This window comes from Echiichthys vipera, assembly GCF_963691815.1.
Source record: "Echiichthys vipera genome assembly, chromosome: 20".
Taxonomy (NCBI): domain Eukaryota; kingdom Metazoa; phylum Chordata; class Actinopteri; order Perciformes; family Trachinidae; genus Echiichthys; species Echiichthys vipera.
Window position 1 is genome coordinate 15,810,824 of NC_139845.1, and position 16,508 is coordinate 15,827,331.

The 16,508-nt window shown below is 41.8% G+C and overlaps 1 protein-coding gene across 1 annotated transcript in view; it reads right to left on the reverse strand.

The window, feature by feature from the left end:
- The window catches only part of LOC310962392 (proton myo-inositol cotransporter-like), a gene marked incomplete at both ends in the record, with an annotated part of 67,229 nt that extends 55,500 nt beyond the window's left edge, over positions 1-11,729 (reverse strand). The window contains 3 exons of the mRNA XM_083934855.1: positions 1,075-1,280; positions 3,000-3,159; positions 11,162-11,729. Of these exons, the coding sequence (XP_083790981.1) occupies positions 1,075-1,280; positions 3,000-3,159; positions 11,162-11,729 (934 nt within the window). The remainder of the gene's footprint in view (positions 1-1,074; positions 1,281-2,999; positions 3,160-11,161) is intronic.
- Positions 11,730-16,508: the final 4,779 nt, after the last annotated feature.

A 16,508-nucleotide genomic window follows, 5' to 3' on the forward strand; every position in this document is an offset into this window, starting at 1 on the left:
AAGCCACCATTGGTGAGCAGACAGAAGAGGTCCAGGCAGACAGAAGAGGTCCAGGAAATTGAGAGAAAATATGTTAGATTGCTGCTAGCACTGTTTGATGTCTGATTGGCAGGTCACCCTCATAGCACTAGGAGGCCAGGGAACTCAACCGAGCAACTGAATGACTTATTGTTGCTTTGATAGGAAGGACTTCATCACACAGCAGGAGGGGACCATGAACTTTCTAATCAGCCTCACTGACGAGGACATCAAAGTGACTGAAAAGGAGGCTGCTGCCTTCAAGGCTCAGGATGGTGACTCTGTCAGCTGTGAGGTGTTAATAACATGAGCCCAAGAATTAGCCAGTCCCTTTCAATCATGTATCCAAACATCCCTCGACTCCAGCAGCACGGTATGCCTTTGCTCTTTGGGGAGGTCATCTATTGATGTAATCTCAAAGAGAGCCAAGGTCATGAGTGATGTCTGACCTGTAGCCTTGAAAAGGTTGTGGTTGGAGACTTTAATACCCTCATAGGTGAACTACCAACACTTTGGTTTCTATTTTCTTCAGAACTGTAATAGCAATAGCAACACCCTAGATACATAAACAACCTGGGTTATAGTCCAACATCTTTTTTACACAATCTAGCTGGTGAGATTAGCAAAGAATAGAAAAAAATGAATAGCCACCGACTGAACAGATTAACTTTCTAGGGAGTATTGTAACACCTCATTTCCACACTATATTTCTGTATTAGCATATGGAGTAAATACACTCAATGAAATGCATCTAATTAACAGATGGCTAGAAATACCATCGCAGAGACAGGGGAAGGTGTGTTTTTCACTGTCATGAAATTTGTGTACGGAGCATTACGGAGAAAAAAACTCTCCCACTTTTATTTAACTTTGATTCCAGTGGTTTAGCCTCCGGTCCTCCTACTATTACACAATTTGACTATCAACATAGTCAAGGAATTGAATTTAAGGGGAATGGCTAATTGATTTAAAAAACAGTGCAGCCGTCCAAAATCTGGCGTAAATGTAAAACTTTCTCAACGCTCTGGATTGGAAAAAACAAAAACGCCCCATTACCTCCTCCGCTGTCCTCCTCCTCATCAATGCTGTTCTTGATGCTGTCATACTCCTCGTCGATGTTCTGGTTGCCACGGATCTGACTGAGCACACGGCGGGCCTTCTGGGTCAGCCCACGCTGGATTAACCAGCGAGGGCTCTCTGGCAGGAACAGGAATCCCATGAACTGGAGCACGGCGGGAAGCACAGACAGACCCAACATGTACCTAGAAAGAAAGAAAAGGGGAGGGCACACATGGAGTGAGGAATCTAATTATGATCTTGAAAACCACACAACCAGGTGTTTTTGGTTCTTGACTAATGGAAATTTTGGCATTAGTTACAGGTTGCAAAAAGGTTGTCGTTTGGTTATTTGTCAGCAAGCATCAGGTGTTAACTTCATTATAATTAAAAACTGGGGAAAATGTCAAGGCTTTATTCAAATTCCTCTGCTTAAAATAACCCTAGCATTTACATTTAGCATTTAACTTTGACCCTGAACGTCAGAGATGGAGTGTTGCAGTGTAAAAAAAAATACTCCTATACTCCTATACTCCTATTTTGCCCGTGATCAGTGAAAAAGATCAGATATTCTCTTAGTCTGTAAATATCTCATCATTGGTGCACATATAAACATACACTTTGACTGCATGTTTAACCTCTGCATTTCTGCGAGCAAACAAAAACTATAAGGGTTGATTTCTAATTCCATGGAAGAACAACTTTACCCAAAGTAAACATTGATATACTGGACTATTATGTTGAGAGGAAAATGTCCTCTCTGTATCTGCTCATGCACAAAATCAGGGTTCAAGGGTCCATCCATCCACAATCTTCAACCGCTTGTCCATATCGGGGTCGCGGAGGGGCTGGAGCTGATCCCAGGTGACATTGGCCGTGAGGCGGGGTACACCCTGGACAGGACGCCAGGGCACATAGAGACAAATGGAGACAGACAACCATTCAAACTCACATTCACACCTACGGGCAATTTAGAGTCATCAATTAACCTTAACACCTGCCTGTCTTTGGACTCTGGGACGAAGCCAGACAACCTGGAGAGAACCCACGCAGACATGGGGAGAACATATAAACTCCACACAGAAGGGCCCCAGCCGAGATTCGAACAAATCCAATACATTATGTGGTGAAGGCAAATAATAAGAGGGTACAGCAAGAGAAGGGGGATGAATGAGGGAGGAAATGATATTGATAAAATGCAAGAGGTCTTTATCTATAGAGTTAGTACTAGAAGAAGTGGAGAAGAAAAAATATGGAAAAAAATAATACATTTTTACTTTAGTAAACACCCAGACATAAGGCTCTTCTTCTGCAGTGCAGGCAAAGAAGTTAATCAGGCAACATTCATAACTCAATAAGTTTCTCTGAAAAAGTGATTATAACAGCAATCTAGGAGCTTCAATCTCCGCCATCTCCATCAGCACCGTAGTTGAAGCAAATCCTTTGCAAAAAGGACGATTCTTATCTACCGTACTGTATCTCACAGCCCAACGTTCACACACCTTGGAGGCTGTAGACCAGCTTTCAGTGTGAGAAGCAGGAAAAGATGCAAGCAGAAGCAGAAAAGAGCGAAGAAGGTAACAGATAAAAGAGAAAACAAGGACATATAAAGAGGTATACTATATCTTTCCAACCTACAGCACGGCTGCTCTCGGCAAATGTTAGGAGCTGACCTGTGCATGTGTTGACATTTGGAAAGAGGGTTTTAAGCCAGTCCGACTTTTTCTGGCATTTGACGTGATGAGAACCCAAAGAAAAGACGCCAATGTCATATCTGACTATATGACCGTCGATCTTATAGGGGGATAGGAATCCTTTTTAAAGTAGCTAAAGCGTATTTATGCATATACAGTAAGATGCCATGTTATGTAAACTATCCCTTTGTTTGTCTTAAATTAAATTTCAATCGTCTGTATGTGTCTGACCTCCACCCATCTCGTTGCAGGTAGCTGAAGGCGCCATCGATGAGGCTGGCAGTGAACTGTCCACCGGTGATGAAGAGGGTGTTAACTGTCACCAACTGACCCCTGAGGTGGGGCGGCGAGGCCTCAGCGATGTACACTGGCACTGTCATAGAAGCAATACCTACACAGGGGGGAGAGAGAGAGGGAGAGGCGACAGTCAGCGGGAGGGTTAAGTGACTCAGTGTGTTGCTTGTTCTCAGAGGAAATGCACGCTTATATGAGAAAGGACTCGGAAAAAATTGCTTTGATCTTTGACGCTGACATCAACGACAGAAACAATGACATCATGTGGGCATGAAGTGAACCCAAGACAACAAATACTGTACTCATATACAGACTAAACAAACAGGGTGTGTTTGCCAAGGATGTATCTGAAGGTGCCACGAGACCGCTGCTTTCTGCAGCTGGCTCCTGATAAGCTCTATTAATAGTCTGACTGCCACTGATTTCTATACACCCCCCCCCCCCCCCCCGTCACCGCTCCCTCCCGTCCCTACCTACTGCCACCACCCTGCCCTCTACGGCCGCCATGACTACGTGGCTACCTGTTTCTATGGCAACCACTTGCTGGGAAACCAGTCTCAGAGCGGGCACCACACTGTGGCAGCTCTGGGAAAGGGAAATCGATAACCCAGAGCAAGGAGCATTTATTCTCCTTTAAAAAGACCAACAGAAAAGAGTGATTTGTGGAGGGAAATCCCAATCTTTAACATTTCAAAGCACAATTTCATTTCTTGAAAAAAAAGCACTGTATACTATAAGTAATGGTTAAAAAGGCCTATGGTCAAGTCTACCTTGTTTATTGTTCAGTGTTGAGTGATCAGAGGAGAGGCACTCGTAGATAGCCAAGGCTGGAGAGCTCTCCAGTTTGCTGTTACACCCAGAGATATCAATCGTCCTTACGTCTTAAAATTGATTTCTTGATTGTGCAAACACACCCTTACGATTTGGAGTCAAGTCTTTATCTTAGTTATGGCTGAAAAACAACAACAAAAAAGATTATCAACCGAGGCCGGAAATCTGAGATCCAGATCACTGTTGAAATCTAATCAACTGCTCTTTGGCAAGAAGCCTGTCTGTCTGCTTAGGCCAGTTTGATGGAAAACCATTCATAAGCTTTTGAGAGATGCTGCTGAAAGACAGACACGAGAAAAGCCTAACGTCTATCTTATAAGTTAGCCTACAGTCGAGGTAAGACGTATTTTAGTTTCTTTTTCTGATTAAGAAATGCAGTGTGCCAGTATGTACATATTGTGCTAGTTTTGTCACGCACATACTGTTCCACAAATACAACCACCTGTTATCACATAACTATAATTCCATACTAAGGTCAACTGTACCATCTCCTTGGCGACCAACTCCATTTGCTAACGAGGACCACAATATGCAGCTGAAGGCCCTCTAAATTTTGCACTAATTGGACCTTGCCCTAGACTTTTTTTGTCAAACACAATATGCTATACTGTATCATTGAATGGAGTCCAATAAAATATGTTTGAAAAGAGCTCTATTATATCAGATTAAGTATCAAGTTTTAGTTATTCAACAGGTACAGAGCAGTAGGCAGATTTCATTCTACAGCAGTTCATCAGCAGAGTCAGCGAAATGCCATGAAATCCGTTTTTCCCCTTTCTATCGGACATTTTGATTTTGTGTGTTATCACTGTAGGTTTGTGACTCAGATGACATCAGATGCACACACAAAGATGAACATATGCACTGATTTTAACACACTTAACACAAACAAGTCCTCCTCCTCATAATGCCTCTATTTGTGTTCACCTCATACAACCAGACCTCTTCATCCTACCTTTTACTAGCTTCCCTCCATCTTCCCGTTTCATACATCTTAGCCATATGTATCACCAGCTTGTCTCCATCTAAGCCACACCTGCTTCCACAGATAGCCCATATGCCCATGAGTGAGATACTACAGCTGATGTTCATGCATTTACTGAGTAATGGATCATTTCAGATCTTGCTGCAGGTGGTCAGAGGGAAAATGTGTTAGAGCCTATTAAAGCTAATACCATTAAAGGCCAGTAAAAAGGTCTAATACAGTTCACTGACAGGCAAGACGTGCTTTCATTAGTGAGTCATATGATCAATCACAATTGTTTTAACTCACCCTTCGATAGATAGGAACTTAAAAAGGCAATTAAACAGATGTACAACTTTAAGTGTACTTTTGGAATGTTGCAAAAATGAAATGCAAAATATGTGTGTTTCCATCAACTGGTTTGGAGTGAATAATCTAGGCTATGTGGCTGTAATCTGCAAGTAAACAGAGTAGAAGAAGTAGAGGTTTTGAACCGGAAGCAAAAACTACCTCAACCAAATGGCAGGTTTCTTCACTTACTTGAAGGTGAATCACTTATAAAACACATTCGCAGTGTGTTCTCTTTCTCGTTAATGAGCTCTCCTTTCAGCACCAGGGGACAGCTCCCAGCACTCTGTTCTCCACACACACAAACACACAGCCTCATAAAGTCATCGTCTGGTCCGACTCTGCCTCAAAGCAGCACAGCACAGTTAAACAAGAAATCTGTCTGGTCTTGTGAAGGCAGCCTCGAGGCACATAGTACAAAGCTTTAGACTGACTGACTCGATCAGAGTACCAGGGAGATACTTCACTAGACCCTCCATCACTGTGATGAAGTAAAGAGACATGGAGGACATTTTCTGGTACTAAGTAGCTGGTTGTGATGGAGAAAGCTAATTAGAGGCTAATGGAGCATCCTTGAAAATGCGTAGTAAGGAAAAGAAAACTCCCCGAGATAAAGCTGTTGACTGGTGTGAGAACTGATTCAGTTCAGTGGTAAAAGAAGGAGAGGTTGTGCCGTTTATTGATTAAATTCAGTAAAGCATGCTTAATTTCACATTCACTAAAGGCAAATCCTGGCATGTATGGAACTCCAATTTTCTAGGTTTTTACGATATAGCTTCACTCAAGAGATTATCATATAAACTTTGACTTTTCATGAAACCATTTTGGGGAAAAGTAACTCAAAATGCCCAAATGTCAAGCCAAAAACAATCAGTTTCAAGGACACCTGACATTGTTGTGATTTGATTCCCAATAATAATATGCTAGCTTTCACCTAGTTAGGACGGGCATTGTGACTTAATTATATAAAACAACCAATTAATTATAAAACCTCTAGGTAATAATTAAGTCTTATCAAAATGTAATTAACTGTACTATTTTTATGCGGCCCCTTCATCTACTGTCTTCAACGTCAAAACATTTCAACATTTGCAAATGCTAGATCATTTAGCAAGAAAACATGATTGTACACACACTGTGAGGCTGTGTTTATATATCTATGTATCAAGGGATGGATTGTGACTAAGGCTGAAAGCATCATAGCAGATTTATTATAAGAAAAAACATTTCATGACTCTTTTTCCCCTTTTATATCTAACCATTACCACACAGATCACACACACAAAAGAAATCATTATTTTAGAGGTACCGCAAAGAGCCGCAGGGCAATGGTCACATGACAGATGGAAAATGGTCAAAGTTGTCAGTGGGCTCATTTTAGATTGCTGTGCTTGGCGTGTACTTTACTGTCCTTAAAAATGTCGTACAAGGGAGCATACCTATGGTCCGGGTTGTATGTGTCGGACCATCGGACCCTTTTTTAGAAAAAAGGTCCGATATTCCCCGTTTTTACCAAAAAGGGTCTTTCCACAAACCGGTGCCGCATTCCACGGCAAATAGGCCTATGTAGACCGTAGATTGGTTGGAGTAAATTCCTATGTTTGATTATAAAACAACTCTCCTTACACATCACAAATCCATAGCTAAGAGCTAACTTCTCCAAGATTGAAACATCTTGCTACAAATATCCTGTGCAGGTAGAAAACCTCTTAATATTGGCATGACAAGGATTAATTACATAACTTGGCGAATGTCCAAAAGTCTGGTTCAATACTGTCTGTTTGCTCACACTTGCAATGACTCGTATCACACGAGTCTATGAGCTCAGGCAAAGGTCAGATCAACAATAACCGGCCAGGAGCAGACGAAACACGCGCTTATGAGCAGAAATATGGGGAGGCAGGGCTTGACGGTGTATGGCCTTTTCCTGGTTTGACAAACGGCTCTGATGACCTTTTTGGCGAGTTCAGTTCAGAAATGCTAAGCAGTTGGTTTTCCTGAGAACTGGCAGTCACGTTAATGTGCGTGTGAAGGTGATGTGCTCCGCCAGAATAATTGCCTGCAATGAAATATGTTGCCTTAGCATCTCCAGTGGCTAATTGTAGTGCCAGAATGTGTTTCATTATGTATCAGGGCCGGCTCATGCATGCTTGGGTAATGAAGACAACTGTATGGGAAAAGATTGTGAACGCATAATGGGAGGGGGTACTTATAATGAAACAGCCACTTATAATGTAACAGCTGAAATGACTTGTGTGATTAGTTTCTTCCACATTTTAGCAATCAGAGCTTGTGTATGTAAATGAAGTGTGTAGCTGCATCATATTCTGCATTTTTCTTTCCCTCACCTTTCATTATTGGTGATTTTAAACAAACACACACTAGACTGGCATTACTGCCTGTGTGTGTTGATATTGATGATATTTCAAATGAACATTGGCTCTTCATGGGCACCCATCTCCATAAAGCTGATGACGATCCATTACCTATGTTACCAAAACTCGGAGGTAGAAAATAATCATTGTTTATTTCTACTAACAACAGATATGCAGATATCTCTAAAATCAAAAGAAATGAAATTCTTAAGTGGATTAAAGCAGCAGCATTTGGGACATTTGTCACTTAAACAAATTGTCATTTAGTTGCAGGGCCAAAACTACCAATTGTTTTCATTATTATGAATTATTATTAATTTATCTTTTGATTTTTATGACTAAAAGATTAATTATTTAGTCTATCAAACCTTAGAAAGGAGTGAAAAAATGAGATATCTTGAAACAACTTGTTTTGTCCAACACAGTGCAAACCCCAAATATACTCAACTTACAATGGAATAAAAACAGTAAATGTTTCTCATTACATTTTGTCTTGTCTTAAAAAAGGTATAATATGTAGTTGCCTACTGTTTGTAAACACACAGCAGTCAAAGGTGTCCCTTCCTACCCAGCTCAACAAGACAGAGAGAGAAAGAGACAGAGACACAGAGACAGCGAGAGAGCAGCGAGAGAGCATCGAGAGAGCAGCGGTGGTGAGCTAGACAGTGAATGAAGAGAGGGAGTGGGCTAGCTAGGACAATTCAGTGTATCAGAGAAATACAACATTATTTTCTGATAGTTAGTTCAAAGTACACACACACACACATCTGCACAACCATGCTGGAAGGTGCTGCACTGTCGGATTATGAGTGAATGTAGAGCTTCCTCCTGTCTGTCTGTGGGTCGGTAAGACAGACACACGTGCCAATGACAGCTAACAGCAGCACTCTTGTGCATTGTCTGTCGGTATGAGAAGCTACTCAACCTGCGCCCTGTTATTGGTTCGGGGTTACACACCCACACGGGGCCCAAAGTCTCTTTGCTGGTGCCCCTAAACATCCGGCACACAACTAAATAAGAAGAAAAGAGAAAATCCAGGCAGTGAGCAGGGTCTCTGCAGGTACAGACACCACCACACACTTCTAGCAGGTGTAAGTGATGATTGTGAGCGATTACTTTTGTTTTAGTTTAAACATTTTTAAGATAACTCTGCAGATCATACCTTGATAAAATATATATAAAATATGAATTATCAAAATTGTTGTTGATTATTATTTTCTGACAAACGATAATCAATTTTCTGAATGTGTGTTGTTTTGGTCCCCAAACATTGGTGTTTTCTTATATCGGCATGCAACTGGTGGATCCAACAGTTCCCATAATGCACCTTAATAGGGTCTCTTATTTGGAGCCATATATTTTAAACTCTTAGGCCCCAGTTCATCACACACGCTCTCTGTTATAAATTCATCCTCTCCAAAACCACAAAAGATAACGCTGAGGACATCTTCAAAGTACTCAGACTTTAAAGCCCCTCTAGAGTTATAGAAGATATCATCAGTTTTCACAGGCTGAGAAGAACTCACTGATCTTGGTAAGGTTTCCTCCAGGTGCTTTATGCGCAAATTCAAATATACCAAAAAACAAGTTGATGGAACCTTCAAGAGGGAATACTGGGTGGGGTTCAAGGGGTGGGCAGGTTTAAACAAATGGTTTAGAGAATTCTTAAAACATGTTCACAATTTTGGATTCAGATTTTGGAAAAGAATTGCATAATCAGAACCATTCCTCTTACTGAATATTGCATCTGTTTTCATGGGGAGGAAATGCTGATATAATATAAACTATAAGTTTGCACACAGGGTATTAGAAGATAATAGGGCTCATGTTCCACTGTTCACAAGTCTTGTCAATCTCTGATTTGCTTCATTCATGTCCAGTGAGGAAAGCATTTCCCACATACTTAAGTTACCCAAGCTATATAATACATAACAGGAAACTCAAAGCTTTAATTTCATTCTCAGTTGCATATAGTTCAGTTCACATCCACACTTCCTATAAATCACATGAGGTTCCTTGAAATCAAAACAAACTTTACTGTGACATCGAGGGTTTTGTTCTTTGGATGTCTTTTTATAGCCAAAAGAAAAATGCACACTGTATTCCAACATAATAATAAGAAGAAGAAGGAGAAATGCAAAACAAACAGACAAAAGTATTCCCAGTATTTCCCTTTAAGCCATTTTCCCCTGCTTTTTCCTTCCACCCAGCAGTGAAGCCCTCACATAAGCCCACCAGGTCAAAAATGAACCAAGAAACAGTCATCTGCACATTCCAGTTGCCAGAAAAATAAATAGATGCTATGTATAGTATGGTTGATTTATACACCACACAACACAAATCAAAATTACATCCAGTCATCACAAGAAGAAGTAGAAATTAACTTAAAGGGGTCTGAAGGCAAATCTGGAGTCAAACGTCAAGAATAAAAATACTTTAGTTTGTAGAGGAAGTAAAGGCTGAGCGCTTCACTATGATCATGGATGATTTTTGCAGATTCAAGCCTCCTCTCCTCTCACAGTGGTTGACTCAGGAGAGAAAATGGTCTGCAATTCATCCATGTATCACTGAGGAGAGCGCTTACTACCCTACAAGGAGGTGGCAGATGAGTGCCATCAATGTGTCGCTAAGCCTGGAAAGCCAGTTTCAACAGCCCTTTCCACAGAGGATGTGACTCATGTGTAACAACAGTCATTACAAATTATTTGGGGTACATTGAATTCTGATCAAAAGGCGCGTTGAATATGGAGGCATGCAGAGAGTGGATGGGGGGGGGGGGCAGGCAGAGGGATGATTCAAGAGAGGAGAAAGCAGAGTGAAAATCATTCATACAGGGAAGGCAGAAGTTGAAAGGGGATGTGCAAGTCCGAAGGGGAGGAAGCGGGGAAGGGGTCAATCAGATAAATGTAACTCTGACATCAGTGTTTGACCAAGGCGACCTCATTGTCACTTAAAGTCTCCTGTGTTCTTTGAGGTTCATCTTTACTTCCTTTGATGCTACCCTCCACTTATCATTTAAAATGAGTTTTCTCTAATGATTTAATGGTACCCAACTAAATCTAATAATAGAAATAAAGACAGCAAGTTGTCTGACAACCAGGGGCATACAGCGGAGCAAACTGAGGGCCCGCTGTGTAATTAAAAACTGTGAGTAATTGCAAATACCAGGCCTGAGGCTGGTAGAGGAAGAAGCAGTTATGAGGGATAGAGAAAAGGTGGGGTGACTCTCTGGTGGGGAGACAGGACTCAAGTGCAGGGGACATGTAAAGGCACAAATCAATAAAGTATCACATTAGGCTAATCATCGGAGCTGCCATTGGGGTGAGAACATTTCACTGCTTCCCTATTAAAAATGCACATCTGTCTTTACATCAATGACATTGTAGTAACTCTTTAAACAATGACATTTAAAACTTGTGCAAATTCTTATCGCGGTGGGGGCTTTTTTCTTTCATGAGAACAAGATGCCAGACTAATTTATTGGGTTCAAATGTAATTTAGACCAAAAGAAAAAAGCAGAGAAATTCCCAAACAAGCATCTAGTTTGATGACAGACTGAAGGGACACAGAGCACGTCTTACCGAGCCCCACTCCGACGATGAGCCTCCCCGCCAGGAGGACCTCCTTGCCGGGGGCGGTGCTCAGCACGATCCCCCCGACGGTGAAGAAGAAGCTGGCCAGCAGTATGCACACTCTGCGCCCGAAGAGCCCGTTGAGGAAGGCACCCAGCAGGGCAGAGAGGGCGGCCGCGGCCACAGTACTTGAGATGAGCAGCTCCTGCCACAGGGCGCTCAAATCCAGCTCCCTCTTCAGCAGGAGCATCGCTCCGGAGATCACCCCGGTGTCGTAGCCGAACAAGAAGCCCCCCAAGGCCGAGAATGCGGCCAGGACGTAGACGAAGCCGGGCGTGACATCCTGCTGGAACTGCTTGCGGGCAGCCCTCTCCAGGTCCCCGGTGGAGGTGGGGGGTGCCGCTGGCGCACCGGCGCTGGAAGTGGCGGCGGAGGCGCCCTGGCTGCTGATGCTGGCGCTGGACGGAGCCTTGATGAGACTCCGCTCTCCTCCGTCGCTCACTTTCTTCCGCCGCTCGCCCATCAGGTTGCTCATACTACGGAGATTGTAGTCATGGTCGACCTGCTTTCGCGACATATGGGAAATACAACACAGGACAGGGCTGCTTAGTTGTATTTGGTTCCCTTAGAAAAGAAAAGAAAAACACACTTAACTAACTGACCCACCCCACCCCCCTCAGTTTGGAGTTCCTGCCGCGTTTGGTTATCCACAACCACTCCCAAAATACAACGCTGGCTGCAGAATAAAAGTTGTTCTCCAGCCTTGTGTTTAACAGTGTAGGCTTTCACATCCCTGTGGTCCTGATGGGAGAGTTGAAGAAGAGTGGGGAGGAAAGGTAAGATAGGAGGAGTGTAGTGGAGCAGTTCGTCACTGCTAGCGTCGGCATGACGCAAGGAAATATTGTTTTGGAAGCATGATGCTGGAGTGCATAGGACTTAGTCTGTTTATTCAATTAAATCATGCAGAAAAAATAAAGAGCAATACTGTACACTCAAAATCACTATGAAATAGAGCAATACGGATGTGCATATCTGCAGTTGATCTTGATGCTTTACTAAAACTGACAATTTCATGTTTGCATATAGTTGAAAGCCAAATCTATAAGTTCTAACAAAGTCTTCTGTAAAACTAAGCATGCATTAGGCTATAAAACACATGAACATAAGTACATACATACATACAACCTATACATTCAATTGCAGTATGTCTATATAAATATAGCTTCTTAATGATGGCACATTATAAATAGGCTCCATGTTAGCACCTGTTACTGTAGCATACAACCGGCTTCCTCTGACATGATAGGTAAACAGCTGCCCCCTGCAGGTCTGACACTAGTATTACAGGTGGGATTCTGTACTCAACACACGCAGGGGACCAACCCATTGACAGCCATTCTGGTTCATGTTTTCATATTGTCTGCCTGTTATGACGCTTTTATGTCAAAACAATGGTCAACAATGTAAATATATTCATCTCACTGTCACATGAGACGAAGAAAAACAGAGAATTGTCATGATTAAGAAGCTGGAAAAAGGCATTATTTGACCTTTTTGCTTGAGAAATGTCTAAAACAATTGATCAGAACCCAAGATAAAGCCTAACTCTCCTTTTGAAGCTAAAGACTGAACAAAAAGTCTCCATGAGCCCATTAAAAACCCTCATCTAATGTTCCAAACTCCTTCCTTCACACACTCCATCACTATCATTGCCTATTCCTTCATTATCGATCAGGCTTAAAACACAGAAAGAGTCATCTGAGTGAACATGCTGCATGGTTGCAGCCTGTAGAAGTGACATGGTCATAAATGCATTCATGTGTGGAGGGGATCAATATGTGGAGAGTGGTGTCACACAAAATGGAGAATTAGTACAGCCAGATAATGGCTCATGATTGAGTCCATTAGAGAAGGGGGGCAATAATGAGGGAGGTTTCCTGTACACATAATGGTGTAGTTCTACATGGTTTCATGGCGAAAACCAATAATGTCTCTTCTAGGGAAATTAACACTGTGATTCCAGCTGTGTAGTAGGGCCTCAGGGTGATGATGTGCATCAGTCATTTTGTCGGTCCGTCCACAACACTTGGCAACTACTGGCCAGGTTCTCTAAAATTAGGTATGGACCGGATCTTTCCACTAGAATGACATCTGACCAAACTTTCCACACATGTATGAGCGCTCATACATTAAATATATGCTCAGATTCCCAGAAAATCAGAGGAGGAAGCAAACCTTTTCCTCTTTTGTCGGGTCACTTGACATGCAATTGTTATGCCCTAATCTCAACAGCTGGCCAATAATTCACCATTAGACAGGAAGTTGTTTTAACTCTCCTGCACATGGTATAATCTTCCCCAAACCTGACATATTTGATAAGAGTCCTGGTCGGACGACATTTACATGCCAATATTGAGTCATAGCCCCCCAGTCATACCTAGAAACAAAGTTGCACCCCAACCCACAGAGCCATGCAGCTTCATCCCAGAGGTAGGGCCGGACACTTGGGAAAGAGAGGCACTACTGTCCAGCCTGCACACAGTCGGGTAGCTAGAGCCAGAAGTTGACCATCAGGCCACGAGGCCACTGGGTGCAGGCCCAGGACTATTTGAGACAAGACCACAAAAACACAAAAGAAAAAAAACATTTACTGACTTACCTCAAAGACAACCACCAAAAAACTGCCATTTTGACAATGCTAGATTCACTTCTATGCTTCTGTGTCTTCTGAGCACTTATAAAAAAGGATTCTCCAAACCCTTCGAATTGATTGCTGACTTGAAACAGCAGCTGGCCAGGACGATGAGGTGTTGGCAATTACCCTCACAGTAAATGACACAGAACATTCACTACATGGACTGTACTATTAATCCCAAGGTTAGGGATTCAGTTCATCTGTAATTGCAAAAAAAGCTTGTGTAATGTTACCCATCAGCAGTGTAATAGATGATTACTCAAGTGTCTGTTAATTTACATGAAACTTTGTAAATAATTTACCCTTTGTTTTCCATTCAATAAGTGACTCTTAACAATTGTATGGTACTGTAATGTTTCGATAAGGTAACTTCCTATAAGCTTCATTTTATGATTTTCATTTTGACATTTTGTTTTGAAACTCCAGAGTGGAAGTAGTCCTTGCTACAATGGGTGACTTAGCGTCTTCACGCTAACGCGGGCGTCAGAGAAAGTGATGAATTCATGATGGTTTTCGTGTTTCTTTATAATTAATAAGCACCTAGCTGGAACGGGAACACTCTTTTGTTTATCTGATATGTTATACAAGGTACAAATGAGTATTTCAGATAATTATGTTAAATAAATAAAATGTTTGTATTCACTTTATGCTAGTCGCAGAGATAAAACCAACTGTTGACAACAAGGTTAAATAATTAGCTGCATTATGCTAGCCTTCTTTTTGTATACTAAACATAAGGCTAATATGGCAGTAATGTTTAATGTGTTTCACTGTAACACTTACGGCGTTTGAGGAAGAAATTTCTCTTAAAAGGTAGAAATATATGTTTAAAAAGAAAAGGATAGGTGAAACTTCAGTATCATTAATCGTTGTCCGTCTGGGGTTCGCTAGGAGGGTTTTCAAAGCGTGTCTACTGCCGCTACGTCGCCATCTTGTCTTCATTGGTTCTGCAGACTGAACACAAGGGCACCACATCATCAGTGATAAAGGTCACAGGGATTGTTGGAAAGGTCAAGTACAATTATAGTCACTTACACTGATGCAGAACTGTGAGTATTCTTCAATTACCTCACATCTTATGGTGCTGTCAATAAATTGAGCAACTGCTGAACAGTTAAATGAACCAATCCAATGTATATTGATACCCACTTAATTGCTCACCTACAATAAAGGAAGGAAATGGTTACATTTGCATACAGCTAATCTACAACAACAGAAAATAAGCCTATATTTGCATACAGCAAATGGACTTAAAATACTTACTTACACTTTTTAACTTTACAAACATACACAAAGGAAGAAAATAACCTTTATATTTTGAGCTGTGTGAGTTGTTTATTTTGAGGTTTATATGGACATTTACAGTTTAAGTTTTTGTTTGCTTTGCACTTGCTAATTGTTGTGTACTGTGCTATATTCTATGTTCATGCTGTCTAGTAAAGGTTTGATTGCAGTCATTAAAAAGGGCTTCATCTAAATTACTTAATTCTATAAGAAGAATTACTTTATTTATCCCGCAACGGGGAAATTTAATTTTTTCACTCTTATTATTAATCATGTTACACACACAGGACCTATACATGCAATTAAGGAGAGATGTTAGAGCGAGGGGGTTGCCAGTGACCGGTGCCCCGAGCATTTGGGGGTTCGGTGCCTTGCTCAACAGCACCTCGATAGTGCCCAGGAGATGAACTGGCACCTCTCCAGCCACCAGTCCACTCCATGCATGGTCCACACAGGGACTTGAACCAGCGACCCTACAGTTCCCAGCCAAGTCACCTATGGACTGAGCTACTGCTGACCCAAATAACTGCTTAACTTTAGGTAACATAAGAGGAAACAAGTAATGTTTTAACTTCTTTCGGTTGGTGAGGCAAGGTGCTGGTTCCAGAAATCTAAGGTGTTTGTGTCTCGGGTCAAGCGCAGAAGCAAAGGTTGCTGCGCGCACGTATGCACACAAGTACTTGTTGTACTATGGTGGCTTTGCTTTGCTTGGCGTATTTTACATTCAACTTTATTTCCTTGAATTTCTGCAAAATATTTCCATACCTCGCTGTGCTTTGATTTAGCTGACATCATGAAACTTTGGGAAACAGATAGTGATCGTTGATGCATGAGCAAGTTCGAGGGGGACCATGCAGCCAATCAAAATCACACATGCGTGCGCACTCAAAAAAAAACTTGAGTGCTGTTGTTTACCAATCGAGTTCATTTGAAACAAGAACTACTCAAGGAATCGATCACTCAGACCGCCTTACCTACAGCAGAACGAGGTAAGACACCATCTTTGTAAACCTTTCAAACATCACTGTGCAAAGTCTGTTTATGGATCTGCAGCTACTTCAATAAGCCAAATCAAGTCTGATCACCGCTCCATCACGTCATTGATGGAAGACAAGCATGCATGAGGAGTTGTTGGGACAGAAGATTGGGGAACTACAGCTTCTGGCACATTCTTTGCTTCCTTGTGGTTTTTCTTGCTAATGCAAAGAGTCGCCTCCCGTTTTGTCTCCTCACCGTAGACCTTGAGCTTAGCTTGAGCTGCTCGTACTTCCTTTTCTGTCTGCAGAAGCACAAACCCACTGAAAACACCCTTTAAAAAACTCTTTAGCTTTAAAGAGCTTTTTAGCTTCTTAGCTCATTTTTTAAAATTATATTGTC